This window comes from Cupressus sempervirens, chromosome 7, assembly GCF_028749045.1.
Source record: "Cupressus sempervirens isolate cs-2001-9-10 chromosome 7, ASM2874904v1, whole genome shotgun sequence".
Lineage (NCBI taxonomy): Eukaryota > Viridiplantae > Streptophyta > Pinopsida > Cupressales > Cupressaceae > Cupressus > Cupressus sempervirens.
Window position 1 is genome coordinate 194,550,166 of NC_143124.1, and position 27,772 is coordinate 194,577,937.

Below are 27,772 nucleotides of genomic sequence, written 5' to 3' on the forward strand. Positions count from 1 at the left end.
GTGAGGAAGAAGAATGGAGAAATCAGATTGTGTGTGGACTTTAGGGATCTTAATCAGGCTTCCCTTAAGGATCACCATCCTCTTCCTTCTATGGAGTAAATTCTATCCAAGGTCAGTGGGTCAAGGAGATTCTCTTTTCTTGATGGGTTTTTTGGTTATAACCAAGTGCTGGTTAAAGATTCTGATAGATACAAGACATCATTTACTACTAAATGGGGCACCTATGCTTATTGCAAAATGCCATTTGGATTAACAAATGCAAGTACCACATTCCAAAAGGCAATGGAGGTAGCTTTCAAAAGATTAATTGACAAGTTTGTCTTAGTATATCTTGATGATATAACTGTGTATTCCAAGAATGTGGAAGATCATCTTGATCATTTGAGACGGGTATTTCTAAGATGTAGAGAGTTTGGGGTTTCTCTCAACCCAACCAAATGTGTCTTTTCTACAAACCAAGGAAAACTATTGGGACACATTGTATCTAAGGATGGATTGACCATTGATCCAAAAAGAACAAAAGCAATACTTGCCCTTCCTCTCCCTAAACACAAGAAAGGGCTGCAAAGTTTCCTTGGTAGGATAAATTTTGTAAGAAGGTTTATTCCTAATCTCGCTACCATGGTGAAACCCCTTACAGCCATGCTCAAGAAAGATATGGTCTTCTCATGGACCAAGGAGGGGAAGGAGAGTTTTGAAAAGATCAAGGCAGCCATAGCATCGACCCCTACCCTCATGAACCCAAATTTTGAGAAAGATTTCATCCTCTAAACTTTAGGTGGTGAGTCGAGTATTTCCGCTGTCTTGACTCAAACAAATGACAAGAATGAGGAGCAACCCATAGCCTTCTTTAGTGAAGGGCTCAAGGAATATGAAGATAAGTATAGCTTTGTTGAGAAGCAAGCCCTTGCAGTCATTAGAGCCTTGAAGAAATTCAGACACCTCTTATCCCATAATAGGATCCATTTGTTGGTGCCCCATGCAAGTGTAAAAGACTTCCTGTTAAACAAAGATATCAGTGAGAAGAGAGCTGGGTGGATCACTAGGGTAATGGAATATGATGTTGACATTCAGATTACCAAATTGGTAAGAGGGAGAGGATTATGCAAAGAAATGTTATCAAGTCAGGATTCAGATGAAGAAGCTGCTATGGTAATTACAGAGCAGCACGGGGAAAGAAATGTTAGTGCCCCAAGGAGCTGGACGGATGACATGAGGAACTTTTTATTAGGGAATGGATACCCTCAGGGATTGGACAGAGCTAAAAGAAGACAATATAGACTACAATCCATTCCCTATGTTGTGATTGATGATATCCTATTCAGGAGGGATTTTAATGGGACCCTGTTGAGATGTGTTGAAGAGGATCAGGCTAAAAGGATGATTAAAGAACTCCATGATGGCCCTAATGGTGGCCACTTCTCTGCAAGAACAACTGCCATGAAGATCATGAGGGCTGGTTATTACTGGCTATCCTTGTTTCATGATTGCATAGGTATGTGAGAAAATGTGAGAAGTGCACTTTCTTCTCAGGCAAACAGAGACTTGCAGCTCTTCCTCTTCATCCCATTTAGGTGGATCAGCCCTTCACCCAGTGGGGGTTGGATTTCATAGGCCCCATTAATCCTCCATCTAGTGCAAGTCATAAATGGATCTTAGCTGCTACCGATTATTTCACTAGGTGGACATAGGCAGTCGCCTTGAAGGATGCTACAGAGCCATCAGTTGTTGAATTCCCTGATGGAATTGTATCTAGGTTTGGAGCTCCTTCTACTATCATCTCAGATAATGCCAAATCTTTTGTTGGAACCCAAATTTGTGCATGGGCAATGAGTCACAATATCTATCTGAGCACATCATCAAATTACTACCCGTAGGGTAATGGTTTGGCTGAATCTTCCAATAAGAATCTGATCAGAATCATAAAGAGAATGATAGAAGACAACCAGAGGGCCTGGCATAAGAAGCTAAGAACTGCTCTATGGGCTGATAGGATAACGCCCAAGAGATCTATTGGGAATTCACCTTTTGTGTTGGTTTATGGTAGGGAGGCTAGACTTCCAATCTCATTAGAATTCCCATCCTTAGAGTTGGCTCATCAGTTGGAACTAATTGAAGATGATGCCATGTCAGTAAGAATGGCAGAACTAATTGAACTGGAAGAAAAGAGAAGCAAAGCTATGCAAACTCTAGAGATACATCAGCAGCAGATGAAGAGGAGCTTTGACAAGAAGGCAAGGGCCAGAATCTTCAGAGAAGGAGATTTGGTTCTCAAGTGGGATTCAGACAGAGCAAAACCAGGAAGACATTCCAAATTTGATCCACTATGGAGTGGTCCTTATCTGATCTCTGGTTGCAAACAGGCCAACGCGTTCCAACTAAGCAGGCCAAATGGTGAAGTTCTGCCTATTCCAGTCAATAGGATCCATTTGAAGCCCTGTTTTTGAAAGTTTGGGAATCCATGTACATAAGTAGTTTAGTTCTTTCTATTTGTTCCTGTTTTCCAATAAGTGCGCATGCACAGAGTTTCTCCCTTGAGTTGCCAGTCCTCGAAATTTTGACAATTCTCAGGTTGCTGGGGAGTTCCTATTTTTTGTTTCCAAGTCGCAAAGCCAGAGTTCAAGGGTTTTTTAATGTTTTGATTTCCTCTTTTAGGGTTAGGGTTTCTTGCAGCTCTCGGTTTCGTACCTTCCAGGCCCTCTTTTCTGACTCCATGGCCCAATGGATCATTCTCAGGCACTGGTCATGCATTGAGCAAGCTCATGCCCCCTGTGAGTTGCCAGAATTGTTACCTTTTGCTCACCCGCCAAAGGTTTAAATTTTAAATGCTTGGCTCGTCCAATGGCTAGCTGCAAAAATATTATTTTTTATGCCAAGATCAGACCTTATGATGTATTTCACAGCCCGCAGGATCTTCTCTGTCAGATTTTAGCAAGATCAACGGTCGACGCGATCTCGCCATCGAGAACTGCTCGAGAGTTAGCATCAGTGACATCATGCCCAATTGACACGTGTCTGGTGGGTCCGGCGGAAAATCATAAAGGAGGGCGGGTCGAGAAAGTTTTTCGGCGCCGCAGGCGCTATGTCGCTATCGCACGTTGACCGAAAAATCTTCATGGCGACATAGTGCCCGATGAAAATGCTCATGGCGGCGGGCGACACGTTTCCCCGAGCCGAAAGTTTGAAAGACCGATGAGGCGCCATGGCGCCAACAGAAAACCGATGCATTTTTTGATGGCGACATAGCGCCCAATCGAAAAATCCACCGTGGTGAGGAAGGGTTAGGCAAATGGGTCCCGTCAGTACTCTGCAACGCAATTTGCCAGCCTGGCGTCAAGATGGAAAATCAGATGTAGCCACGTATTCATCAGTGGGGTCAAGGCAATACGGACCCTCCGAGTTGGTGCTTTGTCAGACCAGGGAGGTGTTTCATTAGGCCAATAAAGAGCGACCACGTCCTCCAAGTCAGAGTTCAGTCAGCGTCACCGGTACATGGAAAGGTAAGATCTCCACCGTCAGATCGATTCAGATCAGTGGATGGCACCATCTTGCCATGGCAGAGATGCACGGGTTTTAACATGGCGACATAGCGACCATCCGCCATTCATCGACGGGAATTAGGTCTTACCAATCGGCATCAGGAGAATGAATCAAATGACGACATGCATTCAACAGGCCCAGTAGTTTTGGGAGACATGGCGAGTCTTCACGATCGTCAGATTAGAATAGATCTACGAGTGGCGCTATCTCGCTATCGAGAACAACTCGGTAGATAACATTGGCGACTTGGCGCCCTTGTGCCACGTGTCTTGGTGAGATTGCATTTCATGCTGCTGGTGTAGTTAGGTCCAAGGTGACCGACAGACCAATAAGCTGACGCCACGTTTCGGCCGGCCCGGTGAATCATAAAGGAGGGAGGGTCGCGGGAGGTCAGGTTTCGCGACCGTCAGATTAGAAGGGATTGACAGCAGGCGCCATCTCGCCATGGCGAAGTTGCAGGATTTTTAGTATAATGACATGGCACCCTTTCGCCATGTGTCAGTAGGGCCAAGTCTCGCCAGGATGCATCGCTAAGTGGTGCCAAGTGGAATGGGCCCGATCGCAGATTGGAAAGTTTGCGGCAGGTCGAAAGTCTCAAGGCGGGCAGACTGCGTCGTCGAAAAGGTGTACCGACGACGGTTAGTGTTACGGTGAATCAGGAACAACCACGTGTGCTAGATCAGAATACAGAGATGAGGTGGCACTAGATCTTCAACGCGGCTAGCGCAGTCAATGCCAGCAGTGTTTCACAGGCTGAGAAAGGTAGCAAGGACGGTAGGCACTATGGCGCTAATGAAAAACTCGTGGGTTTTCCATTAGCGACATGGCGCTTAAACGGAAAGTGAAGGTCGCAGCAGGATCCTCAGGCAGGGTGGGTCTCAGATGGTTATGCTTCATCATAGTTAGCTCAGCTGGAAAGTTTTCAGTACACCTTAGAGCCACGTCTGCATCAGACAAGAGAGATTCACAGTGGGCGCTATGGCGCTATGGGAGGTTCCCCTCGATTCTCGCATAGTGACATAGCACCTAGGTGCCACGTCAAGTCAGGTTGCTAGGTGGGTCATGAGCTCAGAGGTCCCAAGGAAGAATGTGTAGAGTACGACGAGGTTTCTGATCGTCAGATAAGATTGAATCAATGGTGGGCATTATGTCGCTATCAAGAAGTTGTGCGAAAAATGCCATAATGACATAGCGCCTAGGGGACCCACCACGTTCTTAAGGATAGTGCATCAAACATAGGCCACACGATCAAAGGGAAATCCACGATGGGTGCCATCGTGCTATGAGAAAGTTGCGAGCTGTTTACGATGGCGACATAGCGCCTGGAGGACACGTGTCCTCGTGGGCCGAGGGAGGAGGCACAAAAAGTATTAACAGTTCAGGGGATGGCTGGCAGTTTGTGTTGTGGTTAAGGTTGGAGACTTTGCAGTTAAACATGACAGTTTGAGGTTGGCGCGGTTAGTAAATTAAAATCTAACCACTGGGTGCTATGGTGCTAATGGAATTTTAGGGTAAATCCTCCATAGCGACATAGCGCCCAGTAAAGTAAATGATGGTCAAACGCGTTAAGATGATCGTAGGTGGCAAAATAATGGGGAGTGATTGGCCCGCATGGCCCAGCTGGTTGTTGGAACTTGGTTGACCCATTCGACCTTGCTGTCTCATGACTCAGAATGATAAAAAATTCATGATTTTTTCCACAATCTGATTCTGTGATCAATGTCGCCCACTCCAGAATGAATGCTAAAGTAACGAAGGGACTTTCCATTCATTGTTGATCCATCTACCTGGTCAGAAAGATTTTCATGGTGCCATTTCTATCTTCTCGAGGTTCTCTTTCAGAGGAATATCAGATTGTCTTGTACCTGCACCATGCTCAAGTGTGATCTTTGATCAGATTTTCAGTATGGGGAATTAATGCTAGTGGTTGAGCAGTAAATGTAGAAGCAAAATTCCAGTTATGCCTAAACTATAAAGGCAATTTGGTAATTCTTTTCTCGAGGGGACTCTTCCTGATTTTCTCTGTTACTGCTTGCAGACTTGCAGTGTAGAATCCCTATGTCTCTAAGCTACATAGCATCCTATGCCATTCTCTTCAGTGGTCAATGTGTATGTGCTTCATTTTGCCTCTCATTGATGCATTATTGAGATTAGTGGTCCACATACTGTATCTATCTTTGGCCTATTGGATAATATACAAGTGAAATCTTCTTTTCCTAGTGTCATTCAGTTGGTTTTCTGATCTGTATGTGATTATTGATCGATATAAGTCTGGACGTGTATGACTTTTGTATGTTACCCTAGTTCTGTAGTGCATATATGGGCAGGAATGAGTCTGAACACTCTGTTTTGGTGCATCATTGCCTTAGATTAAACTAGGTAGATTTGCTTTAACGCTCTCTTTCTCCCTTTCCCTTCTGAGAATAGATAGGTGCGCCCTGACAGTAAGAGGAAGCCAGCCTTCTTTGGAGACTCAACCTCGTAGTTCAAGTCCCACAACTTGGAGGTTGTTTCCATGTTTCACTAGGTTGTCCTCGCGCATAGGCCTTGGACAAGGGTGCAAACCTAAGTGACAACAAATCTCTCCTTGATCTCATAAATACATCTTCAGCTAGGCAAAAATGATTTACCTAAATGTTTGGATCATTACAAGAAATCATGTCAAACTTTCTTACTCTACACTAGTAATAGTTGATGCTTGGCCATGTCTAATCTGTATGTTTTCACTCAGCTTCAATTTTTCTCATATCACTTTGTGTTACTTGACTTCTATATCACTCACTTAAGTATGCTTGGTAAACACCGTCTCATTGACAACTTGGCTAATGCTAGAGTACTCAATGACCTTAGACTTTCTTGGTGATAACAACTACTTTGCATAAACTAAAATATACACAAGTCTTATTTACATTTCTTGACCTATATAGAATAGCTCAATCCAATTGATGACTAACCAGCGCTACCTAGTGAATGACTAAGTTTTTTCCACTAACTAATAGTATCATGATTATCTGGAGGATCAACATGCTTACGAATTCAAGAGCTCACTAAGAGCCCATTTCTCAAGTACAAAATAGATGTTACCCTCAGTCAGGTTCACTGATCAAACTATAGTAAAAAATTAGACAGTGTCCTTTATCGAACTGACTTGTAGTATCTACAATGCTTAAACAATTTTGAGGAAGATTTTTAAAAAAGTATATACATCATATCTATTATTATTTGCATCTAGAGATCATAACCATCAACCATATATTTCACTATCTCCATCACAATCCATATATGGACATAGATATGGTCTTTTGACCAAAAATAACTTTGTCAAATCCAAGAAGTATAACATATAGATTATTTGAAAAAGGAATGAACATATGCAAGTTAATCAAGAGATAAGATAATTATATGTAGGCTTAATCAAATTATAACTCTTATTAAAACTTGTCCTTTACACAAACCATGTAGTTGGTAGATTGTAATAGAATTGTCATGCTCACACAAAACTATTAGTCTAATACTCAGAAGTATCCTCATGAAATAATCTTCATATAAATTAGATAATTGTATTAGAAACATCAAGATGTGTAGTTCATTTCTTTGCAACAAGTCCTAACTATTTTGATTTTGTGCACCTCAAACCCACCAAATTAACTATCTAATATAAACTTTTAGAAATTGAGAAATATCTATGTATGGATCCTCTCTTAAAACACTAGTTATATATAGTAGAATGTGTATGTGTGTGCCCGTGCACACACACACACACACACACACACACACACACACACACACACACACACACACATATCTGTGTGTGTGTATTAACAATTTTAAAACTATTCTAATATTGTTAAAGTTGTTATGAAAGTTTAATTATTTTACAAGGAACACATTTCAAGAAAATCAAAATAGCTCAACATGAAATTCACTTTGTTGATTATCTACCTAAAATAGGGGAATCTCAATTTAAAGCCACCTAGTAATTGTTAACACCATTATAGATCTATCTAGCTAAATTTGAAAGTCACATGGTAAGTACAAACTACATAGTGGGGATCATGAGATAATATTACATATTCTCCAAGAGTGAGCTAAACTTTTTGACATAGTTTCAATAATGTTTACAAATATGTATTTATGTGTGTGAGACTCAATAATGTTTATGTTTGCAAGATTTGTCTTTAGGATACACAATTGAAATGACTTAAGGGGATTGTGTTCTACCTCGTGTAGTTAGTTTTATGAATAATTTCTTATTAGATTTATATTTTGAAATTATTATATTGATTAAAGATCAAGATTGAATTGATCATTTATGTTAACTTGTCTTAAGGGGACATATTAAATTGGCACAAGATACTAAATTGTCTGAAGGGGTGTACATTCAATTGACAAGTTAGAATATTAATTGATGAAATAAATTAGTTGAATCAATTAGTTCTTGATATGAAATAGATTAAATAACCTTAAATAGTAGATATTTATGTTTATATGTCTTAAGGGGTTGTGCTAAGTTAATATTGTATATTAAATTATCTTAAGGGGATATATTAATTAATAAATCTGAATATTATTTTTCTATTAAATAGGTTAAATTAATTAAATGATCTTATATAAGTTATAGTAATGAATTGATATATTAATTTAGAGAGAGAGAGAGAGAGAGAGAGAGAGAGAGAGAGTCAATCAAATGTGTTTGTGTGTGGTGTATGTGTTAAGAGAATGAAAAGATCCTGAAAGAAGAGGAAAATGTGTTTTAAGGGAATAAGAGACCTAGAGGAGGGAATACAAGAGTGTGATAATAGAATAAAAAGAGAGTGAAAGCAAGAAAAGGTGTGTGAAGGGAACAAAATACCTAGAAAGAGAAAGAGTTATGGAAATTCTAAAATTATATATTGTGTGTGTAAAAGAGAGAGAGGGAGAATCTAAACAGACCTATGAAAAGAAATTTGCTAAGGTTTTCTAGAGCTTTTCTATTTTTCTCTAAGGCTTCTTATAGATTTTTAGGATTTTATAAAATGTTTTATATATTTTATAAGGAATGTTAAAGTCTTAACATTTCCTTAAAAAAATTATAATCTTGTCTTAAGATTTTCAAACTTTTTCAAGTTTTCTAAAAATATGTTATTAGTTTTTAACAATACAATAGTAAAAATTTAACAAGAGACACATGACATCATAATCCTGTCAATGCTGATTGGTGTAGTGGTTTTAGAATTAAGATGAAGTGGGAAATTTTTAATTTTACAATGCCATTTTTTAGGACAGTGGAACTTTAGCACAAATGTGGGACTAGACTATTCCACAGAACATATAATTTTATTTGAATTTTAACATTTTCACATTTGAAGGGAATAAATGCTCTATTTCATTATCCCCCTTACCTAGATCCAACTCATTGACCTCACTTGATCTCAAGTGGGAAGAAATATCTTTGAAAAATACAAATAACCATAGAATTTAAAGCAGCCAACTCGGAAAGACATGGAAGAAGCAAAGGGTATCGGGCGCGATCCTCAGTGAGGCAGGCAGGCAAAGTGGCTATGATGAAGGCAGGGAATGCCCAACTTTAGTGTATATATGCATTCTCTGCCCCTTCCCTCATTCCTCAATCTCCCACTCTGAGTTTGTTATTACAGTTTTCTTTTCAAATCGACTCCCACCCCTCTACTCAAGGATGAGCTTGATGGGAGGCCCGGCTCCCACCCACAATCAACGACATGGATTTTCTGGAGATAGATTCCCCTAACTTAGCTTGCATTGTTGCTCAAATTTATCATCTACAAAAAACCCCAAGTACGAGCATAATGAGAAGCTCCAAATGGCCCGTGCAAATGGTTTGCGTGCTTGTTGCAGCCTAGAATGCATGATAGCTTTACAACTCACCTACTTAAGCTCATAAGAAATTATGAGTACATCTATCTAGATGGTTCTTCGAAATACTGGCTAATTAAACTCTATTTGTTTCCTTATCTAAGATTGTAGAAAAATATTATTATTTGAAATTTTAATAATATTGAAAATTTTATAACTTTAGGAATAGAAAATAAGTTTCATTAATTCTTAATTGTGATTGGTTGGTATGAATAAAAAATTATCTTTATTTTCCACTCAATGAATGCAATAGTCAGCATGACAGAAACTAATAAAAAATATATATATTTACATAAAAAATCAACAACTAATAATAAAGAAAACAATTTAAAACATGCAACATAGAAGCAAAAATAACAACAGGCAAATTTATTACATCTATAATAAAGTAAAACAAGTGTAAGGTGATATAGCACAATCTTAAGCCAAAGTCACATTGTCATTCAAGAGATTCACTAGACACATTATGAAGACCCAACCTATTATTAATGATGCCATCATAATTTTCACATCTGGATTCTAAATAAAAATAGCCAAAGCCACCTTTGATTGAAGGAAGGTGTTCAATCAAATCCTCCTACACAAGAAGCTTTGATCAATCCCCGGTATGGTGTCATAGGTTACATCAAAGCCTTTGCATATAAGGATCTTCAATCAAAGGCCTTAAGGTACTTTGATTGAAGTTTCTACTTCAACTAAATGACTTTTTAAAATGTGACCTCCATAATTGCCCATTATTCCTTCATGGCAATACTTATAACCCACTATTATGGAATCACCCTATATTATGTTATTTTATGAGTTTATGAGTTTATGGATAAATATGTATTGCTCCTTGTATTCTACCCATATGGGATGTACACATGTCACACATTTGTACCATACCAACGCTATCATGCATTGGTTTCTATAGATACAATTTTATTTGGGGTTGGTAGCTAGTATTTATTGACTTTCTCATATTTCATATTTGTAGTTCATTTATTTAATTTTTTCATTTACTTATCGTTATCTCCTACCTCACTAAAGTGTTAGTACAGGTAAGGTGTCGTAAGGGTTGGTTTATTCTTCAAGACTTTAACTTATCTCAAGATTGATGAACTTTTGCTTCTTCGTACATGTCTAGATGGAGGCTAATATGGATCCTTATTAGAATGACATGCATTGATAGACTTAATATATGTCCACTAAAAATTACCATATTCGTCACAAATGCAACAACAAAATGAAATGGTTTCATAATCTAATTGTTGGATCTAGGAGGTGGCACTTGACCGAATATCATATCTGTATAATGTAGTAAAGGCCTACTCAAATCAATTTCAAAGAAAACATATGTATAAGTAATTACAACTATTCCATTGTTTGTTTTGATAGGTCCACTAGTTTACCAAGCAATAATGCACTACAATAAAAAAATATTGTACCACCAAATTTTCCACAAGAATAATGAAAGACAAACCCAGATTGAGACTCTTTATGCTAGCTTGTTTGAAGGCTGATATCTATCTTGTCATTACTTAATTAACAATCCCACTTGATTATAAAAGTAAGGCCCATTTTCAAAAGCCTTATTTCTATCAAAATGTAGAAAAAATACCCAAAGAGAAGCTATTGGCATTCAATATCACTTTTATCTTACCCTCTAGGTTCCAAGTATGGTGAACAAACAATTCCAAAAAGGGAAGTGAAACTCTAATCTTCATGAAGTTAAAATCAAGGCATGATTAGAAAGATTGTTAAAATCCTCAACTATACTAGATTGAATCAAAAACACAAGCATGTGTTCACTCTATGCCAAACACTCATTCATACTCAAAGGCTAAAAAACTCTATTTTGATAAAAACTTGTCTCTAGACACTTCATATTCATCTTGAAACTAGGATTCTCATTCTTATATGGAGATGGAACTCCTCCACCCACATCTTTGAAAGGAACATCTCCATTAGTGAGGGTCCATCATGAAAAGGCATGCACAAGCTTACACAAGCAAAATACAAATGGAAAAACAAGTGCAAAACCTTTGAAAAGACAAAACGACTCAATCAAAACCACAAACAATGCTCCCAGAACCACCAAGAAGGAAAAACCTACCCATCTATTAATCCCCAACTACAAACCCTCCATTCAATATTTGTTCGACTAGTTGCCAACATCTCCCATTGAGATTCATGACATGGTTTTATAGCCTCATGTGACTTCTATAAGTCTAGTGGTTGTATCAGGCATTAACAGGGTAATCTTTTGGTGCAACAACAACCACCACTCTAACAAGTGGTATTAGAGCTTGGTCACAATTTCAAATCCCACTGAATGCCACTCTAACAAGTGGTTCAAAAAACCTCTTATCCACCAAAAATTACCATAAAACCACCTCCAACCCACCCTCAATCATAGTTCCACAAAGAAATAAGGAATAATTTGATGCAGCAATGATGACAACAATCACTCAGCTATCCAACCACAATCAATAATCAATAATCACAACCTTATACTTGTTAACATGTCGATCTTTTGGTGCAGTGATAACCCCTACTCTAACAACCACCAAACAACACCACAAACCACCTTCAACCCCCCTCAATCATGGTCCCACAGAGAAATAATTAATAATTTCATGCAGCAATGTCAACAAAAAACACTCAAAGCTATCTGACTGCAATCAATAATTAATAATCACATATCTTAACCACAATAAAGATAAAGATTATATTGACCAAAATCAATCTTTTATTTGTGATATGTTTTAATAGCCCGTGTCTTCTATAAATCTAGTGCTTGTATCAGACATTAAAATGTCATTCTTTTAATACCTCTTAGAAATAGTTTAAAAACCTCTTATGTACCAAATGACACCACTAAACCACCTCCAACAGACACTCAATCCCGCTAACATAGAGAAATAACCGAATTTCATGCATCAACACCGACAACAGCCACCCAAAGCTACTATCTGACTGCAATCAATAACTCATAATCTCATATCTTAACCACAGTAAAAGCTAAAGATTATATTGACCAAAATTAATCTCTCTCACCTACTCCAAAATTATCTTCATAAATACTTACCCAAAGTTAATATGCTTCCAGAATTTACATCTGAGAGAGAGATTTCCCACAATTAGGATGGTAGTCTGATAGGTAATAAAATTTGTATTGGACTGTTTCGTTTTAACTGGTTTAAGCTACTTGATATCATCCTACAGGCAAGAGCCTTAGCTAAAGTTCCAGGTAGCATCCTTTTTGAGGGTGCCGGCTCAATTTCCAACAAATTGGCACAAATGAATTTAGTACAGAACTTTTCATATTAAAAAATACCTCTGTCTTTTAGGACTAATAGCGAATCATAAAGATCGTATGCTGAATTTTGATTAAATTTCAGTTATGATTTTAAGTCTAGATATATATATATATATATATATATATATATATATATATATATATGGCAATTATATAGAACTACCAGTATTTCTTGCAGGAGGTAGTCAACTATGCTGCAAACATAAAATACATATTCTATTCTTTGTGAAACTTAAACTTGTACTTCTTTTTAAAAAGTAAAAATTCTCCCTTACTAAAGTAACTCAGAAATAAGATATAAAAATTTTAAACAAAATATAAGCTAGATATAGATATGCTCAATAAGATTTGACAACTAATAGATTTAGTATGTTGAAGAATGTTAATTATTGTTAGTTGGATAGCTGTTATTTCTTACCCGAAAATAGTAGTAGTATTTATAGGTAGCTTGGACAGCTGTTCGTCCTTATCTATGTATAGCAACATTAGTTATGGGTGGTTTGGACAACTGTTTGTCCACTTGCCAAGAATTAGTAAATGGTTATTGCAAGGATAATTATTTACTAATTTTAGTGATTCCCTTTTGGACACCTTGCAACCAATTCTATTGTTGGCTATCAAGTTGTTTTAATCTCAACCATCAATTGTAAATCAATTTCGGCCGTTGGTTTACCAACAGGAGTAGTATAAAAGGAGGTCATGGGGGCATTTGGAGAACATGAAGTTTTGGAGAAACGTTTGTAGTGTTAGCAAACAGTCTTGCAGTGTTAGCAAGGGAACAATGTTAGCATGGGGATAGCAGTGGAGAATATCAACGAGAGAAATTAGGAGGTTGTCGAAGTTCTGCTAGTAAGAGGCAAGGAATTTTGTATCTCTTGATTTGCTGAAGTTTAATATAATTTCTCATCTGTAGAACTAGTTTTCCCTTAGGGGTATTTTCAGGGACAATTTGTTTGAAAATATTGTGTTCATTGTGTTGCGCATTTCTTTTCGTATTTTATAAGTGAAGTTGCAGTTGTGTTATTTTTTGATATTAGCTGGAAATTTATTTTCAGCAGTTTAATAATCGTTTATGATAAAAGATTAATAATTAGTGACTACAATAGTTGATTTTTCACATGGTATCAGAGCATTGTTAAGGGTAGAAGAGTTTTGCCCTATGAAAGAAATTTTGATCTCTTTAGATTTATTATTGTTTTAAACCCTTGAGATGGCTTCAGCTGGTTTAAGAGATCAGGATAGATTGGATGGTGCCTCAAATTTTGGTGTCTGGAATGCCAACATTTCTTTATTGTTGGAAGAGAATGGTATCAAGGATTATGCTACCAGTGTTGTACCTATACCAACAGATGCAACACAGCTTGCAACATATAGAAAGGACGATGCCAATGCAAGGAGGATAATCCTTGATAGTGTCAAGGATCATATTGTTCTACATATCTCGGAGCTAGATACAGCAAAGAAGATGTGGGATGCCATTCTGAATTCGTACCAAAATGCTACCACCAACAGGAAGTTGATTCTTAGAGAGAAGCTAAAGAATACTCGGATGAATCAGGGAGAAGACATCACAAGTTACCTCACTAGGTTCAGACTTGTCAAGGATGAGTTAGTAGCTGTTGGAGATAGCCCTAGTGATGACGAGCTAGTGAGAATAGCCCTAAATGGGTTTACTAAACAATGGAGTGTCTTTGTTCAAGTTGTCAGTGGATGAGATACTTTACCTAGTTGGGATCGACTATGGACTGATTTCACTCAGAAGGAGTTTAGACTAAGTCTTGTCAATGGGGCCAACAAGAGTCAGACAAATGAGGTGGAACAAGAGAACGTTTCCCTAGCGGGTAAAGGGAAAGCAAAGAAGGGATCTAGCAAAGGATCAAATTCACAAAGTGAAAAGAAGAAGAAGGACCTTTCTAAGGTCAAGTGCTTTGGATGTCATGAGTTTGGCCACTATGTCAGTGATTTCCTAGAGAGGAAGAAGGGTAAGAAGCAGGTGGCAGCTTCAGCAAGTGCGGAAGAACTCTCCAGCAGAATGGAAGATGAGTTTGCACTCATAGCTTGTATGGTTAGCTCAACCTCACAGTGTGTTTGGTATATAGATAGTGGGGAGTCATTTCATATGATAGGAGTTAGAGAGTACTTCTCCAGTTACAAGGACGAGGACACCAACATCCAAATTTCTATGAAAAACTTGTCCAAACTCAACCCTGTTGGGAAAGGGACTGTTCAATTTCAGAGGGAGAATGGAAAGATAATTCCACTTCATGATGTGTTATATGTACCAGGCTTAGGTATGAATTTGATTTCTGTATCTGTTCTTTAGGATAGGGGGTATAATGTACTCTTTAGAGGGACACATGTGTTGATTAAGCACAAGGATTGGAAATCACCCATAACTATTGGAGTTAGGAGTGGTCGCCTTTATAGATTGTAGTTTGATACTCCTAAGGTACTTATGAGCAACAATAATCTTAGAGATCTTGGAGAGCTATGGCATAGGAGGATGGGCCATAGTCATCATGGAGCACTTAGATTGCTTTGTGAGACAGTGACAGGTGTTCCAGAGTTGAGCACAGAGCATGACGACGTATGTAAGGGATGTGTCTTGGGGAAGTTTGCAAAAGCATCTTTTCCAAGGAGTGACACCAGATCTAAGGGTGTTCTTGATCTAGTACATTCAGATGTTTGTGGACCGATGTCGATGAAATCTCTCAAAGGATATGAGTACTATGTTACTTTTATTAATGATCTATCTAGAGAGACCTGGATATACTTCTTGAAGACTAAGGATGAGGTTTTCGGTCGATTCCAAGAGTTCAAGGCTCTTGTGGAGAACTCGACAGGAAAGAAGATAAAGGTTCTTTAGTCAGACAATGGAGGCAAGTACAAAAGAAATGTCTTCCAGGAGTTCTGCACTAGAGAAGGAATCAAGAGTGAATGGATTGTTCCTTACAATCCACAGCAGAATGGAGTTGCTAAGAGGAAGAACCGTTCTATATCGAAGGCAGCAAGAGCTATGCTACATGACCAGGACATGCCCCGTTACTTATGGGTAGAGGCGTGTAATACAACAGTCTACATTCAGAATAGAGTTCCACACAAGGTGCTAGGGAAGATGACACCAGAGGAGGCTTTCACAGGGAAGAAGCTAGATGTTAGTCACTTCAGGATATTTGGGAGTTTGGCATATTGTCATATTCCTGGAGATACACGTACAAAGTTAGATCAGACTGCAGAGAGGGGGTACTTTGTTGGGTACAATGAGACCTCAAAGGCATATAGGATGTTCATTCTAGGGACTAAAATAATTATTGTCACACGGGATGTCAAGTTCATGGAGGAAAAGGCATTCAGGAGATCCAGATATTTGCCAGCAAATGATCAGAGTGAGCAGCCAACAGAAGCTCCAAGACCAAGTCAAGAGCAACAAAGCTCAAGTACAGTTACTAGTACGAGTGTAGACTTAGTTAGTGAAGATTCATAGAGTATGGAACAACCGATGCAATAGGAAATGCATCTAGAAAACTTAGAGGTTGACATTTCATCCTCTACAGTTGGCAGCAGGAACCATGTGGTTCCAGATACACAAAGAGATACTTAGGAGTTTGTGGGAGCTCCTAGGAAGAGTACTAGACAATAAAGAGAACCAACCAAGTTCAATGACTATGTGGCATTAGTTAGTTAGTTGGTAGATAGTGAGCCTTCTAGCTATCAGGAAGCTACAGAACATCAGATATGGCGAGATGCTATGGTGAGGAATATTCTTCAATATTGCAGAATGATGTGTGGGAGGTAGTACCTAGACCAATAGCTAGGGCTGTAGTTGGGTCATGCTGGATCTATAAGATAAAGCACGGTGCAGATGGTAGCATCGAGAAATACAAGGTGAGGTTCGTGGCAAAGGGGTTCTCTTAGAACGAAGGAATAGACTATGAGGAGCCTTTTTCTTCTATTGCTAGGTATACTTCTATACGAGCTATAATCTCACTTGCAACACAGATGGGATGACAAATCCATCAAATGGATGTCAAGATAGCATTCCTTAATGGTGAGTTAAAGGAGGAGGTATACATAGAACAACCAGAAGGCTTTGTAGCACACAACAAAGAGACCCATGTGTGTAGATTGAAGAAAGCATTGTACGGACTCAAGCAGGCTCCTAGAGCGTGGTATGAGCACATTGATACATACTTGTAGAAAATAAGCTTTGTGAAGAGTGAAGCAGATGCTAACCTCTACTACTTGATGGTTGGAGGTGAGATTCTCATTCTTGTTCTTTATGTGGAGGACCTATTTCTTACAAGTTCACTAGGGCTCATAGTGGATTGCAAGAGGAACCTTGCAGAAGAGTTCGAGATGAAGGATTTAGGACTTATGCACTACTTTCTAGGCATGGAAGTGTGGCAGATAGATGGGGAGATTTTCCTTCGTCAAGGGAAATATTGCATTAAAATCTTGAAGAAATTTGGGATGAAGGATTGCAAAGCCATGTCTACACCCATGATCACGAATTGGAGGAAGGTAGATACAACTAAGGAGAAAGATGTAGATCCCACTTTATATAGACAGTTGATTGGTTCGCTTATGTATTTGGTCAACACTAGACCAGATATAGCATTTGCAGTAAACTCTCTTAGTCACTTCATGGTTGAACCAAAGAGAATGCATTGGATAGTGGCTAAGAATGTGCTACGTTACTTGTGTGGTACAATCGAGTATGGGATCATATATGTTCGAGGTGAAGGTATCAGGTTGATAGGCTATACTGATGCAGATTGGGTAGGAAGTACAATAAACAAAAGGAGCACTTTAGGGTGTTGTTTTAGCTTGGGATCAAGAGTTGTATCTTGGTTCAACAGGAAGCAGAAGTCTGTGGCTTTAAGTTCAGCAAAAGTAGAATACATAGTAGCTAGCGTGGCGACATGTGAAGCTATATGGCTTTAGAAGTTGTTAGTAGCCTTGTTTGGTCAGAAGGTTGAGACTATTGTGATACATTGTGACAATCAGAGTTGCATCAAGTTGTTTGAGAATCCAGTGTTTCATGATAGGTCTAAACATATAGATATCAGATATCACTTCATCAAAGATTGTGTACAAAGAGGAGTTGTTCAGCTATAGTACATACCTACAAAGGAGCAGGTAGCAGACATTCTGACTAAGGCATTGGGGAAGGCAAAATTTATCTTCTTTAGAGATAAGTTAGGTGTCTTGCAGAACAGCTTCCTTGCTAAGAGGGAGTGTTAATTATTGTTAGTTAGACAACAGTTATTTTTGACCCAAAAATAGCAGTAGTATTTATGGGTAGCTTGGACAGCTGTTCGTCCTTATCTATGTATAGCAACATTAGTTATGGGTGGTTTGGACAGCTGTTTGTCCACTTGCCAAGAATTAGTAAATGGTTATTGCAAGGATAATTATTTACTAATTTTAGTGATTCCCTTTTGGACACCTTGCAACCAATTCTATTGTTGGCTGTCGAGTTGTCTTAATCTCAACTGTCGATTGTAAATCAATCTCGGCCGTTGGTTTACCAACAGGAGTAGTATAAAAGGAGGTCAAGGGGGCATTTGGAGAACATGAAGTTTTGGAGAAACATTTGCAGTGTTAGCAAACAGTCTTGCAGTGTTAGCAAGGGCGTAGTGTTAGCGTGGGGATAGTAGTGGGGAATATCAACGAGAGAAATTAGGAGGTTGTCGAAGTTCTACCAGTAAGAGGCAAGGAATTTTGTATCTCTTGATTTGCTGAAGTTTAATATAATTTCTCATCTGTAGAACTGGTTTTCCCTTAGGGGTTTTTCCAGAGACAATTTGTCCGAAAATATTATGTTCATTGTGTTGCACATTTCTTTCCGTATTTTATAAGTGAAGTTGCAGTTGTGTCATTTTTCGATATTAGCTAGAAATTTATTTTCAGCAGTTTAATAATCGTTTATGATAGGAGATTAATAATCAGTGACTGGAATAGTTGATTTTTCACAAAGAATACCTGAAAGAGAATATATAACCCCTACATTTTTTTTCATTTTTTATTCTAAAAACGAATCAACAGAAAAAACAAAAGTAAATATTAAAAACCCCAAAATTTAACTTGTTCTAAAAGAATTCTCCCGATTAATTATTTTGTTTAGACGTATTGAGGTGTCACATTTCATTACCACCATTGTTTAAGAACAATCCTTTTCTTTGCACCAAACAATTAATCTATAGTCAAAAGAAAATTATACCGTGCAGAGGGTTTTAAAAAATGCATATATAATGTACCTGGCAATGCAAGAAGAAAATGTGATCTGAACTCTTGGACCTCTCATCAATTTAAGCCTTCAAACTAAGTTTCTGAAACTGAGAGCAGCTTTCCCCTTTGAGAGTTTAGACGTATGCATTTTCCATAAATAATGTAAGGCATTGTAGTAAATGCTAGTACTAATGAGGCACATGTACTCTCCCAGGGTATATGAATACGAATGCTAGAGTGAGTATTAAACACTCCGTCCCCACATTGTTTACATATTGGAAAAGCAATAGAAAAAAATGCTGCCCAATATAACAAAAAGGTAAAATTGTGCACGTGAAATTGGATACAAAGACCCAACTCTTTTTCTTATATTTTATTAAGGAATGTATATATATTACAACTCTTTAATTTGTTAAATTTCAAGAACGATGGCTAAAACTATTGACGTGAAGATAGCTACACGTTTCAACCTCTTAATTGTTATTATTACGTATATATTATACAACTCTTTAATTTGTTAAATTTCCAGAACGATGGCTACAACTATTGACATGAAGATAGCTACAAATTTCAACCTCTTAATTGTTATTATTATTAAATTATTTTCTCTCTTTCGCTTTCATCAAAACTAAATATTTAAATTCAGATTAATGTCAACAAGGATTCAAAGCTGTAGAATGTTTGTATATTCAACACTTTCGTGAGTATGACGCTCACTCAAGATAATCTATTGCAACGTGTGCAGAAAATATTTCCCCAGTTTGCCGTGAAAATCTTTAGTTCATTTCGAAAATACTAGTTGTACGCCGCTTGTGACTTTCGAAGAATGATGTGAGCAATACGTAATGGATCGCCCAAAAAAGAATATAGTTATACCACGCAACTAAACAGCTGAGGCATTATTTTTCTGTTATAAAGCGGATAGCTTGAAAGAAGATGGAGAAGATGTATACTAAACGCCAAATGATTCAACCTATCATATATTTTGTTAGAAAAATAAATCACAACATTAAAATTTTGCTCAGCACTAACAATTACCGAGTGCCAGTTCTGCTGGGCACATGAAGGTGTCGAGTGGCAATGTGCTCGGCACGTTAAGGAGCCAAGTGACAGTTTGCTCAGCATGTGAAGGTGCCGAGTGACAGGAGGGTGCCGAGTCACTTGGCACAATAGAAGCCGAGTGAGCTCGGCTCTCAAAGGGCACTCAGCACAAGCAAAGCCAAGTGAGCTAGGCTTCAACTGCAACCAAGTGGACGCTGAGTAAGCTCAGCAAACAAAGGAAGTGCCGATTTAACCTGTAAGCTGGCCTTACAATGCAAAATTCTTCACCATTAAAAAAAACCAGTTTGGCAAGCATTCAACAAAGAACTTTTCAACTGCAAAGTATGCAATGATGGATAGGAGAAGAACAACAATAATATTTATGCCTGCTTGTTTGCTTGCTTTCTATTCAACTTTGATTAAAAACATTACAAAATTTGGGAGTATTCGGCTTCAACCAAAAAACCCTAAAATAACCCTAAACTAGTAAAATTTTAAACTTCAATAAACTTTAAACTTGCAGCTCTAATGGCTGCATACAATGGTGCCTAGAGCAATCACTGCTTCAACATGACAAATCCAACAACAACGAACTTACAGAGTGAATAGGGGAAACATGTGCAACTGGAATAGCGACACAAACTTCCTTTTGTCTCTACAACGATTGATCTACTAATCGACTTATTTCTTCTTTCTCTTCTCTGCACTCTCTGCTAAACTTCTGATTTGCTAAATGACATGAATGAATCTAAAACATTCCTTTTGTCATACATTTCCCCCTCTTTCCAGATTTCAAAACTCACCCACCACATTTATGTTTTATGTCTATTTTGGAGTCCGTCAGGGGTGGTAGGTGGGCATTTGGCTCCAAGGGCAAACATCAACAACATTAAATATTCCAACACTCCCCCTTTGTCCCGAGCCAAACAAACAAGGATCACTACTGATCCAAATCAACTACACCAAGACTCTCTCTTAGGTGTACAAAAGTTCCAATGCCTAATGGCTTAGTAAAAATGTCTGTTAGCTATTGCTCGGACCTACAAAATTTCATCTTGATATCCCCATTCTCCACCAACTCTCTGATGAAGTGATATCTGATCTCAATATGTTTGCTTCTACCATGAAAGAATGGATTCTTGGACAATGCAATTGATGAGATGTTGTCACAATAAATTGTGGTTCCATCCTCTTGCCTTTCATTCAAATCTGTGAAGATCCTCCTTAACCAAATAGCTTGACATGCTGCTGCATTTGTTGCTATGTATTCAACCTCTGCTTTAGATTTATTCTTTAAGAAATACACCCATGTTCTACGACTAAAATCATCAATAAATGTCATGAAATAAGTACTCCCCCCAATGGAAGTAACTTGCATAGGCTTGACTAGGTCAGTATGCACTAACTCTAATGGATATCTAGCCCTCCTAGAATTTCTAGAATTAAAGGGAAGCCTATGTTGCTTACCCAAAATACAAGCCTCAGACTTGTCACATGAATTTCCTATGCATGACAAACTTTCTACCATTCTTTTATTTGACAACAAATTTAAGCTAGCATAGCCTAGATGACCATACCTGAGGTGCTATAGCTATGAGGGGTCTTCAATCACACTCCTTAGAGCTGATTGTGTGTCATGTCCCCTTTTCAAATAATTAAAAAATAATAATCTTTGCTAAGGCAGGCAGGCCCAAGAAAGTCAAGTTTCAGAAAAAGGGGGTTAATCTTTGGAAACCGTTGGACTAATAAATAAAAATTATTATTAAAATATGTTTCATTAACCTCTCTTGGATGTGAGTTACAGTTATGCCCTCTTTTAAGGGGTTTGGAGGCATTTTGGGCTGATTCCAGAACTTGATTTTTGCTAATTTTCTTGTTGTTCTTCAGAGGCTGCCAAACCTGTGGAGAAGGAGACCCAAGCACGGGAGTTTGAAGGTTTCCAGGAAGGCTAAGGACAGGAGTTTGAAGCCATTCCATGTGCATGCTCATATAGAGTTTGTCTTTGTGCTGAATAGTGCCGATTTGTGAGTTTTCGGAGTTGTTTTTGGTTTGAGTTTGGTGTTTTCAGTTGAGTGTTTCATTTCAGTTTGGGTTGCTGCTGTATTTCAGACTTTAAGATGTTAAAATAGAGCTGAATATATGTATTGGGTCATGATTAAACTTCTGAGATAGTTTATGAGTGTTTTTGTGGTGTTTCCGGGCATTGTGTGTTAATTTCGGGAGCCCGATTGAGCATAGTTTTGTCCTACATTTGTGAGTTGTTGTGTAAAAGATATACAAATTTGGAAATGTCATTTTGTAGGCTGTTATGCTGCTGAAATTTCTGTAAAAATGTCCACTTTCAGATTTATTAATAATAGGTGAAGCTGTGAAGCTTTTGGCACAATTTCTGGCATACCCGATTTGGGGTTTCTTGAGAAATTTGGTGGATCTTTGTGATATTAGTTGTTTGATCTTAAAGATCTGATTAAAGGTTGGAAATATCATACAAAAATTAGAAAAGGGACATTTCAGTGGTATCAAAGCCATGATCTTGCCAGCCTGAGGGTTTGTAGAAGTTTGCAGGTCAGTTTTGACAACTACCCAGATCTTGCATTTCAGTTTTGAGAACTACCCAAATCTTGCATGTCATAATTTATGATTGCATGTTGCTTCTAATCAGCTACATGTCCAAATATATGGTTTCATGCTACTTCTAATCATTTTCATGTTAGTTCTTGGTGAATTTGGTGGTTGTAAAAGTTTGCATGTCAGTTTTGACAACTACCCAGATCTTGCACGTCAGTTTTGACAACTACCCAGATCTTGCATGTCATAATTTGGTGGTTTCATGTTGCTTCTAATCAGTTGCATGTCCAAATCTATGGTTGCATGCTACTTCTAATCATTTTCATGTTAGTTCTTGGTGCTTGAAGAAGTTATATCCTATTGAGGTTACACTCTACTTTATCCAGAATGGACAGGTATAGTACAGAGTCTCAGAGGGAACGATCTTGGACAATTGATAGCCAGAGTCAAAATAGTAGAAAGGATGGTTATTTAGACATTTGAGATAAACTTATGAAAATAAGCCATGACATGTCTAAACAGTTGGTTGAGCACCACCGTATAAATGACATGTTATCTGACCCAGCTAAGGTGGATAAGTTGACTGGATTTCTATTTGGCAGATTTTCTCACAGGACAGATGACACAATTCCCAAGAACTTGCATGAGGAGTTTGAGAAACTAGCTGATAGCCAGGTAGAGGTCTCAGATTCTACTCTGCCACAGGAGGTGGTGGGAAAGGATATCACACAGATTGATAGTAACAGTCAACTTGATACTCAAATTGAGACAATTGTTTACAGGTCGTCAAAGGGTGATGCCACATGTATTCAAGATGGTATAGTTACAACAGGCAGTGACTACAGTGTAGTGGGTTCAGATGATGATTATGAGGATGTTGTTGTGCAGGATGGTGAGATACCTGGTAGAGATGAGCAGACATTGAGCATTCATGACTTTGCTGAGAAAGAGTACCAGGCACAGTTAGATGCTTCATCACATGAGGTTGAGGCTGGTAGTACTTCACATGATTTGTCCAGCCAGCTAAAGGTGAACCAAGATAGTATTGTGACTTCATTATCTCATCATGAAAAGTATGTGGAGTTAGTTGCTATTGGTCATATTACTCAGGTGAGGAGTTTGCTTGAGTTACCAGTTGATTCTAGTTTACGGATATGGACTCGAGATTGTTATATTGGCATTTGGGATTCAGTTGACTGGAGATCTTTAACACTTTTTGGTAGCAGTGTTTGTTTGGGTGCTATCATGGATTTGATTAGCAGATTACATGGTGTTGTCTTTTCTTGTGCCAGTATCTTGTTTGATGTTGGTATTAGTTTTTATACACCAATGTTGGGCTTTGTTCATATATCCAGTCGACCATACTTGCTGGAATGTGTTGATGATATTTCATATTTGGTAGTGTGTATAGATGAGTCCCAGGATCATATTGGCATTGATGGCATCCAGGAGGATGCAGTGGGCAGTTTTGAAGACTTAGTTTCCTTGGGTACAGAGGAGTTGGACAGCAATGCTAATGTTTTTGATACTCCGTATGTTGATATGAGCTTTAGATTTGATTCACAGGATATGGATGGTAATGCTCTAGAGACTAGTAACTTTGAGGATACTCCTTTAGACAGTGCATCAGAGGAGGTTTGTAGGAGACAGTCAAGCCAGTGCCATCATGTGTCTAATCAGTTGAGAGTTAGTGACCAAGACATTGCTATCACTTGCCAGCATTTTGATGCTACTCGTCAGTTGTTAGCAGTTTATGGATGGGGTTCTCCTACTAGTGATGAGCAGGGAGGCAGTTATCTTTCCTTGACAGAGTTCCACTCTTTATGGGAGGCTATTCGGATTTTGAGACAGAATTATATGCAGTTGGTAGCCAATCGAGATTATCTTATGGAGTGGGGCAGTACAGCATATGATGCATTGTTGGCCAAGGAAGATGAGGTGAGTGAGCTTACTGAGAAGCTTGAGGTGACTTTTGAGATTCTTGAGAGTACACAGTTGGCTTTCAAGGAGTCACAGTTTCATTTGGCTAAGGTGACCATGGAGTTAGAGCGACTACAATCTTTACCTGATTTTATACAGTCACAAGCTGTGGTGTTTGGTGATCCGAGGATGTCCATGGCTAAGATTGTCAGAGACAATGGAGATGGGGATGCATACACCTTTGATACTAACATTGGCATATCAGGTTCATTCCCACTAGAGTCAGGTTCAGTTGAGTTGGGTATTGTAGCAGATTGTTGTATGCCTGACATGGTGGTGGCCTCTAGTACTGATGGCATGAAGACTAGAGATGTATCAAAGATCATGTGTGATGTTGGTGAGTTGGCAATTGGCATGGTTCCTGCTAGTAATACTACTCCCTTGATGATATCTTCGGAGGTAGTAGTAAGTTCCAACATGGTTAATGATCAATTGCAGTTAGTTTCATCTGGATTACAGTCTCAGCCACTGACTGAGATTGGCACATTCTATCGACATTACACTATGAGGTACGCTCATCCATTTACCTTTGATGACCATGTTGATGAGATGATGATACAAAGATGTACTTTGGTTCCTAGTGCTTGTCATTAGTTATGGGATAGTTTGACGTCTCAAGATGAGAGTTGTGATGGGCATGACATAGTGATAGGTTCTACAATTGACAGCTTGATAATACATGACTTAGAGAAGGAGTTTCAGAGTGATGCTTCAGCGGGTGTTGTTATTGATTCTACTCCTTTGGCTATGACATCTCCTGAATTTGCTGGTGATCAGTCACAGTGGGTTGTATCACTTGTTCATGGTGAGCTGTTGACTGAGGTGGGTTTTTTTTATCAACTTTATATTGCACGGTATGTACATCAGTTAGCATTTGATCCTTGTGTTGAGGAGTTGATGGCAGAAAAATTTGGTTTGGGTTCTAATTCTTGCTATTTATCTTGTGATGGCTTTTCACCATCAGGGGTGCATGGTAGTTATGGTTATGAGATAGTGGTTGGTGATCTACAGAGTTGTGTTGACTATAGGCATTGTATAGTGTGTGGATTCTCCATACTTGGTACAGTTTCATTTGGGAGCATTCACCATTGTTGCAGAGTTGGATTGTACATTCCGTATAGGCCAGTGGAATGCATTGATGGTATTTACTATGTTGGTAGTCCACTTTACTTGGATTTTGATGTTCTAAGAGTTTGTGTCTCATGGGTTTCTGACTGTGGAAGTTGTGATTTTGGAGTTTGGTTGAGCTATAATTGTCAGTTTGATTATGGATACCTCTTGGTCATATTGCAGAGGATATTGCAGGAGCCTGTGTTAATTGGTAGTAGTATAGTTTATGACTACATTTGGGATCCAGGTGGATTGATTGGTTTATTGTTCAGCCATTACTTGAGGACAAGCAATGTTTGGGAGGGGAGGACTTGTCATGTCCCCTTTTCAAATAATTAAAAAATAATAATCTTTGCTAAGGTAGGCAGGCCCAAGAAAGTGAACTTTCAAAAAAAGGGGGTTAATCTTTGGAAACTGTTGGACTAATAAATGAAAATTATTATTAAAATATGTTTCATTAACCTCTCTTGGATGTGAGTTACAGTTATGCCCTCTTTTAAGGGGTTTGGAGGCATTTTGGGTTGATTCCAGAACTTGATTTTTGCTAATTTTCTTGTTGTTCTTCAGAGGCTGCCAAACCTGTGGAGAAGGAGATCCAAGAATGGGAGTTTGAAGGTTTCTAGGAAGGCTAAGGATGGGAGTTTGAAGCCATTCCATGTGCATGCTCATACAGAGTTTTCCTTTGTGCTAAATAGTGCCGATTTGTGGGATTTCGGGGTTGTTTTTGGTTTGAGTTTGGTGTTTTCAGTTGAGTGTTTCATTTCAGTTTGGGTTGCTGCTATATTTCAGACTTTAAGATGTTAAAATAGAGCTGAATATATGTATTGGGTCGTGATTAAACTTCTGAGATAGTTTATGAGTGTTTTTGTGGTGTTTCCGGGCATTGTGTGTTAATTTCGGGAGCCCGATTGAGCATAGTTTTGTCCTACATTTGTGAGTTGTTGTGTAAAGGATATAAAAATCTAGAAATGTCATTTTGTAGGCTGTTATGCTGCTGAAATTTCTGTAAAAATGTCCACTTTCAGATTTATTAATAATAGGTGAAGCTGTGAAGCTTTTGGCACAATTTCTGGCATACCCGATTTGGGGTTTCTTGAGAAATTTGGTGGATCTTTGTGATATTAGTTGTTTGATCTTAAAGATCTGATTAAAGGTTGGAAATATCATACAAAAATCAGAAAAGGGACATTTCATTGTGTGAGAGGTGCAACACTAACTTGAGATGAGAAACATGTCTCAATCCTCAAGGGAAATATTTTGTTCTTTGTCATTTGAATTGCTGCAAGTAAGTTCTTGCTCCCATCCTTTTCATGAATGACACATGTCATTCTCCATCAACACTTTGTATCCATTTTGAATGAGCTGACCAATGCTTATCAAATTGTGCTTCATACCAGGGGCAAAATACACATTTTGTATTTCCTTCATCTCACCTTGCTTGGTGCGGATCATAATAGATCCTTTGCCCACTACTGGTAGGGTTCCATTATTACCCATTTTAATCTCAGATTTGAAACTCTTGTTAATGAATGAAAACAAGGTTTCATTACCATTTATGTGGTTGCTACATCCACTATTGAGGTACCAAACCTCAGGGCTTCCTTCTTCACCAACATTACACATGATGAAGGCAGTGGCATTGTTTCCACTTCCCATGTTCACTTTAGCCACATTTTCTTGTCATGATTGATCATTTTTCTTCTTCCAGCATTCACTTGCATAATGCCCATATTTATGACAGTAGTAGCATTCTACATTACTCCTATTTGAGTTGTAGTTTTTCTTACCTCCTCTTGAAGTATTTTTGAGCTAATTGCTCCATGTGCTCTTCTTGAGCTTTCTGTTGCAGCATTTTTTTGTCCTCCATTACCTTAGCCTCTGCCTCTAGAGTTTTTACCTAAGCCATTTCTTCCTCTCCTCCTTCCTCTTGGATTTGACTGATCCTTGAATGCTTGCTCTTGGGAAGAAGAAGATGTAGATCTATTGATCCTATGCTCATGGGTTTGAAGAGTACCCATCAACTCATCCATTGTCAAAACAGTGAGGTCTTTTGCCTCTTCTGTGGTCATGACCAAATTGTCATATTTATGAAGTAAAATCTTCAATATCTTTTCCACTATCCTCTGCTCT

The 27,772-nt window shown here is 38.4% G+C and overlaps 1 protein-coding gene across 1 annotated transcript in view; it reads left to right on the forward strand.

The window, feature by feature from the left end:
* The first annotated feature begins 4,822 nt into the window (after window positions 1-4,822).
* Window positions 4,823-27,772, forward strand: part of LOC149546163 (histone-lysine N-methyltransferase EZ3-like) — a 125,836-nt gene continuing 102,886 nt past the window's right edge. Inside the window, exon 1 of the mRNA XM_089793905.1 lies at window positions 4,823-4,981. Coding sequence (XP_089650031.1) covers window positions 4,823-4,981 — 159 coding nt within the window. The remainder of the gene's footprint in view (window positions 4,982-27,772) is intronic.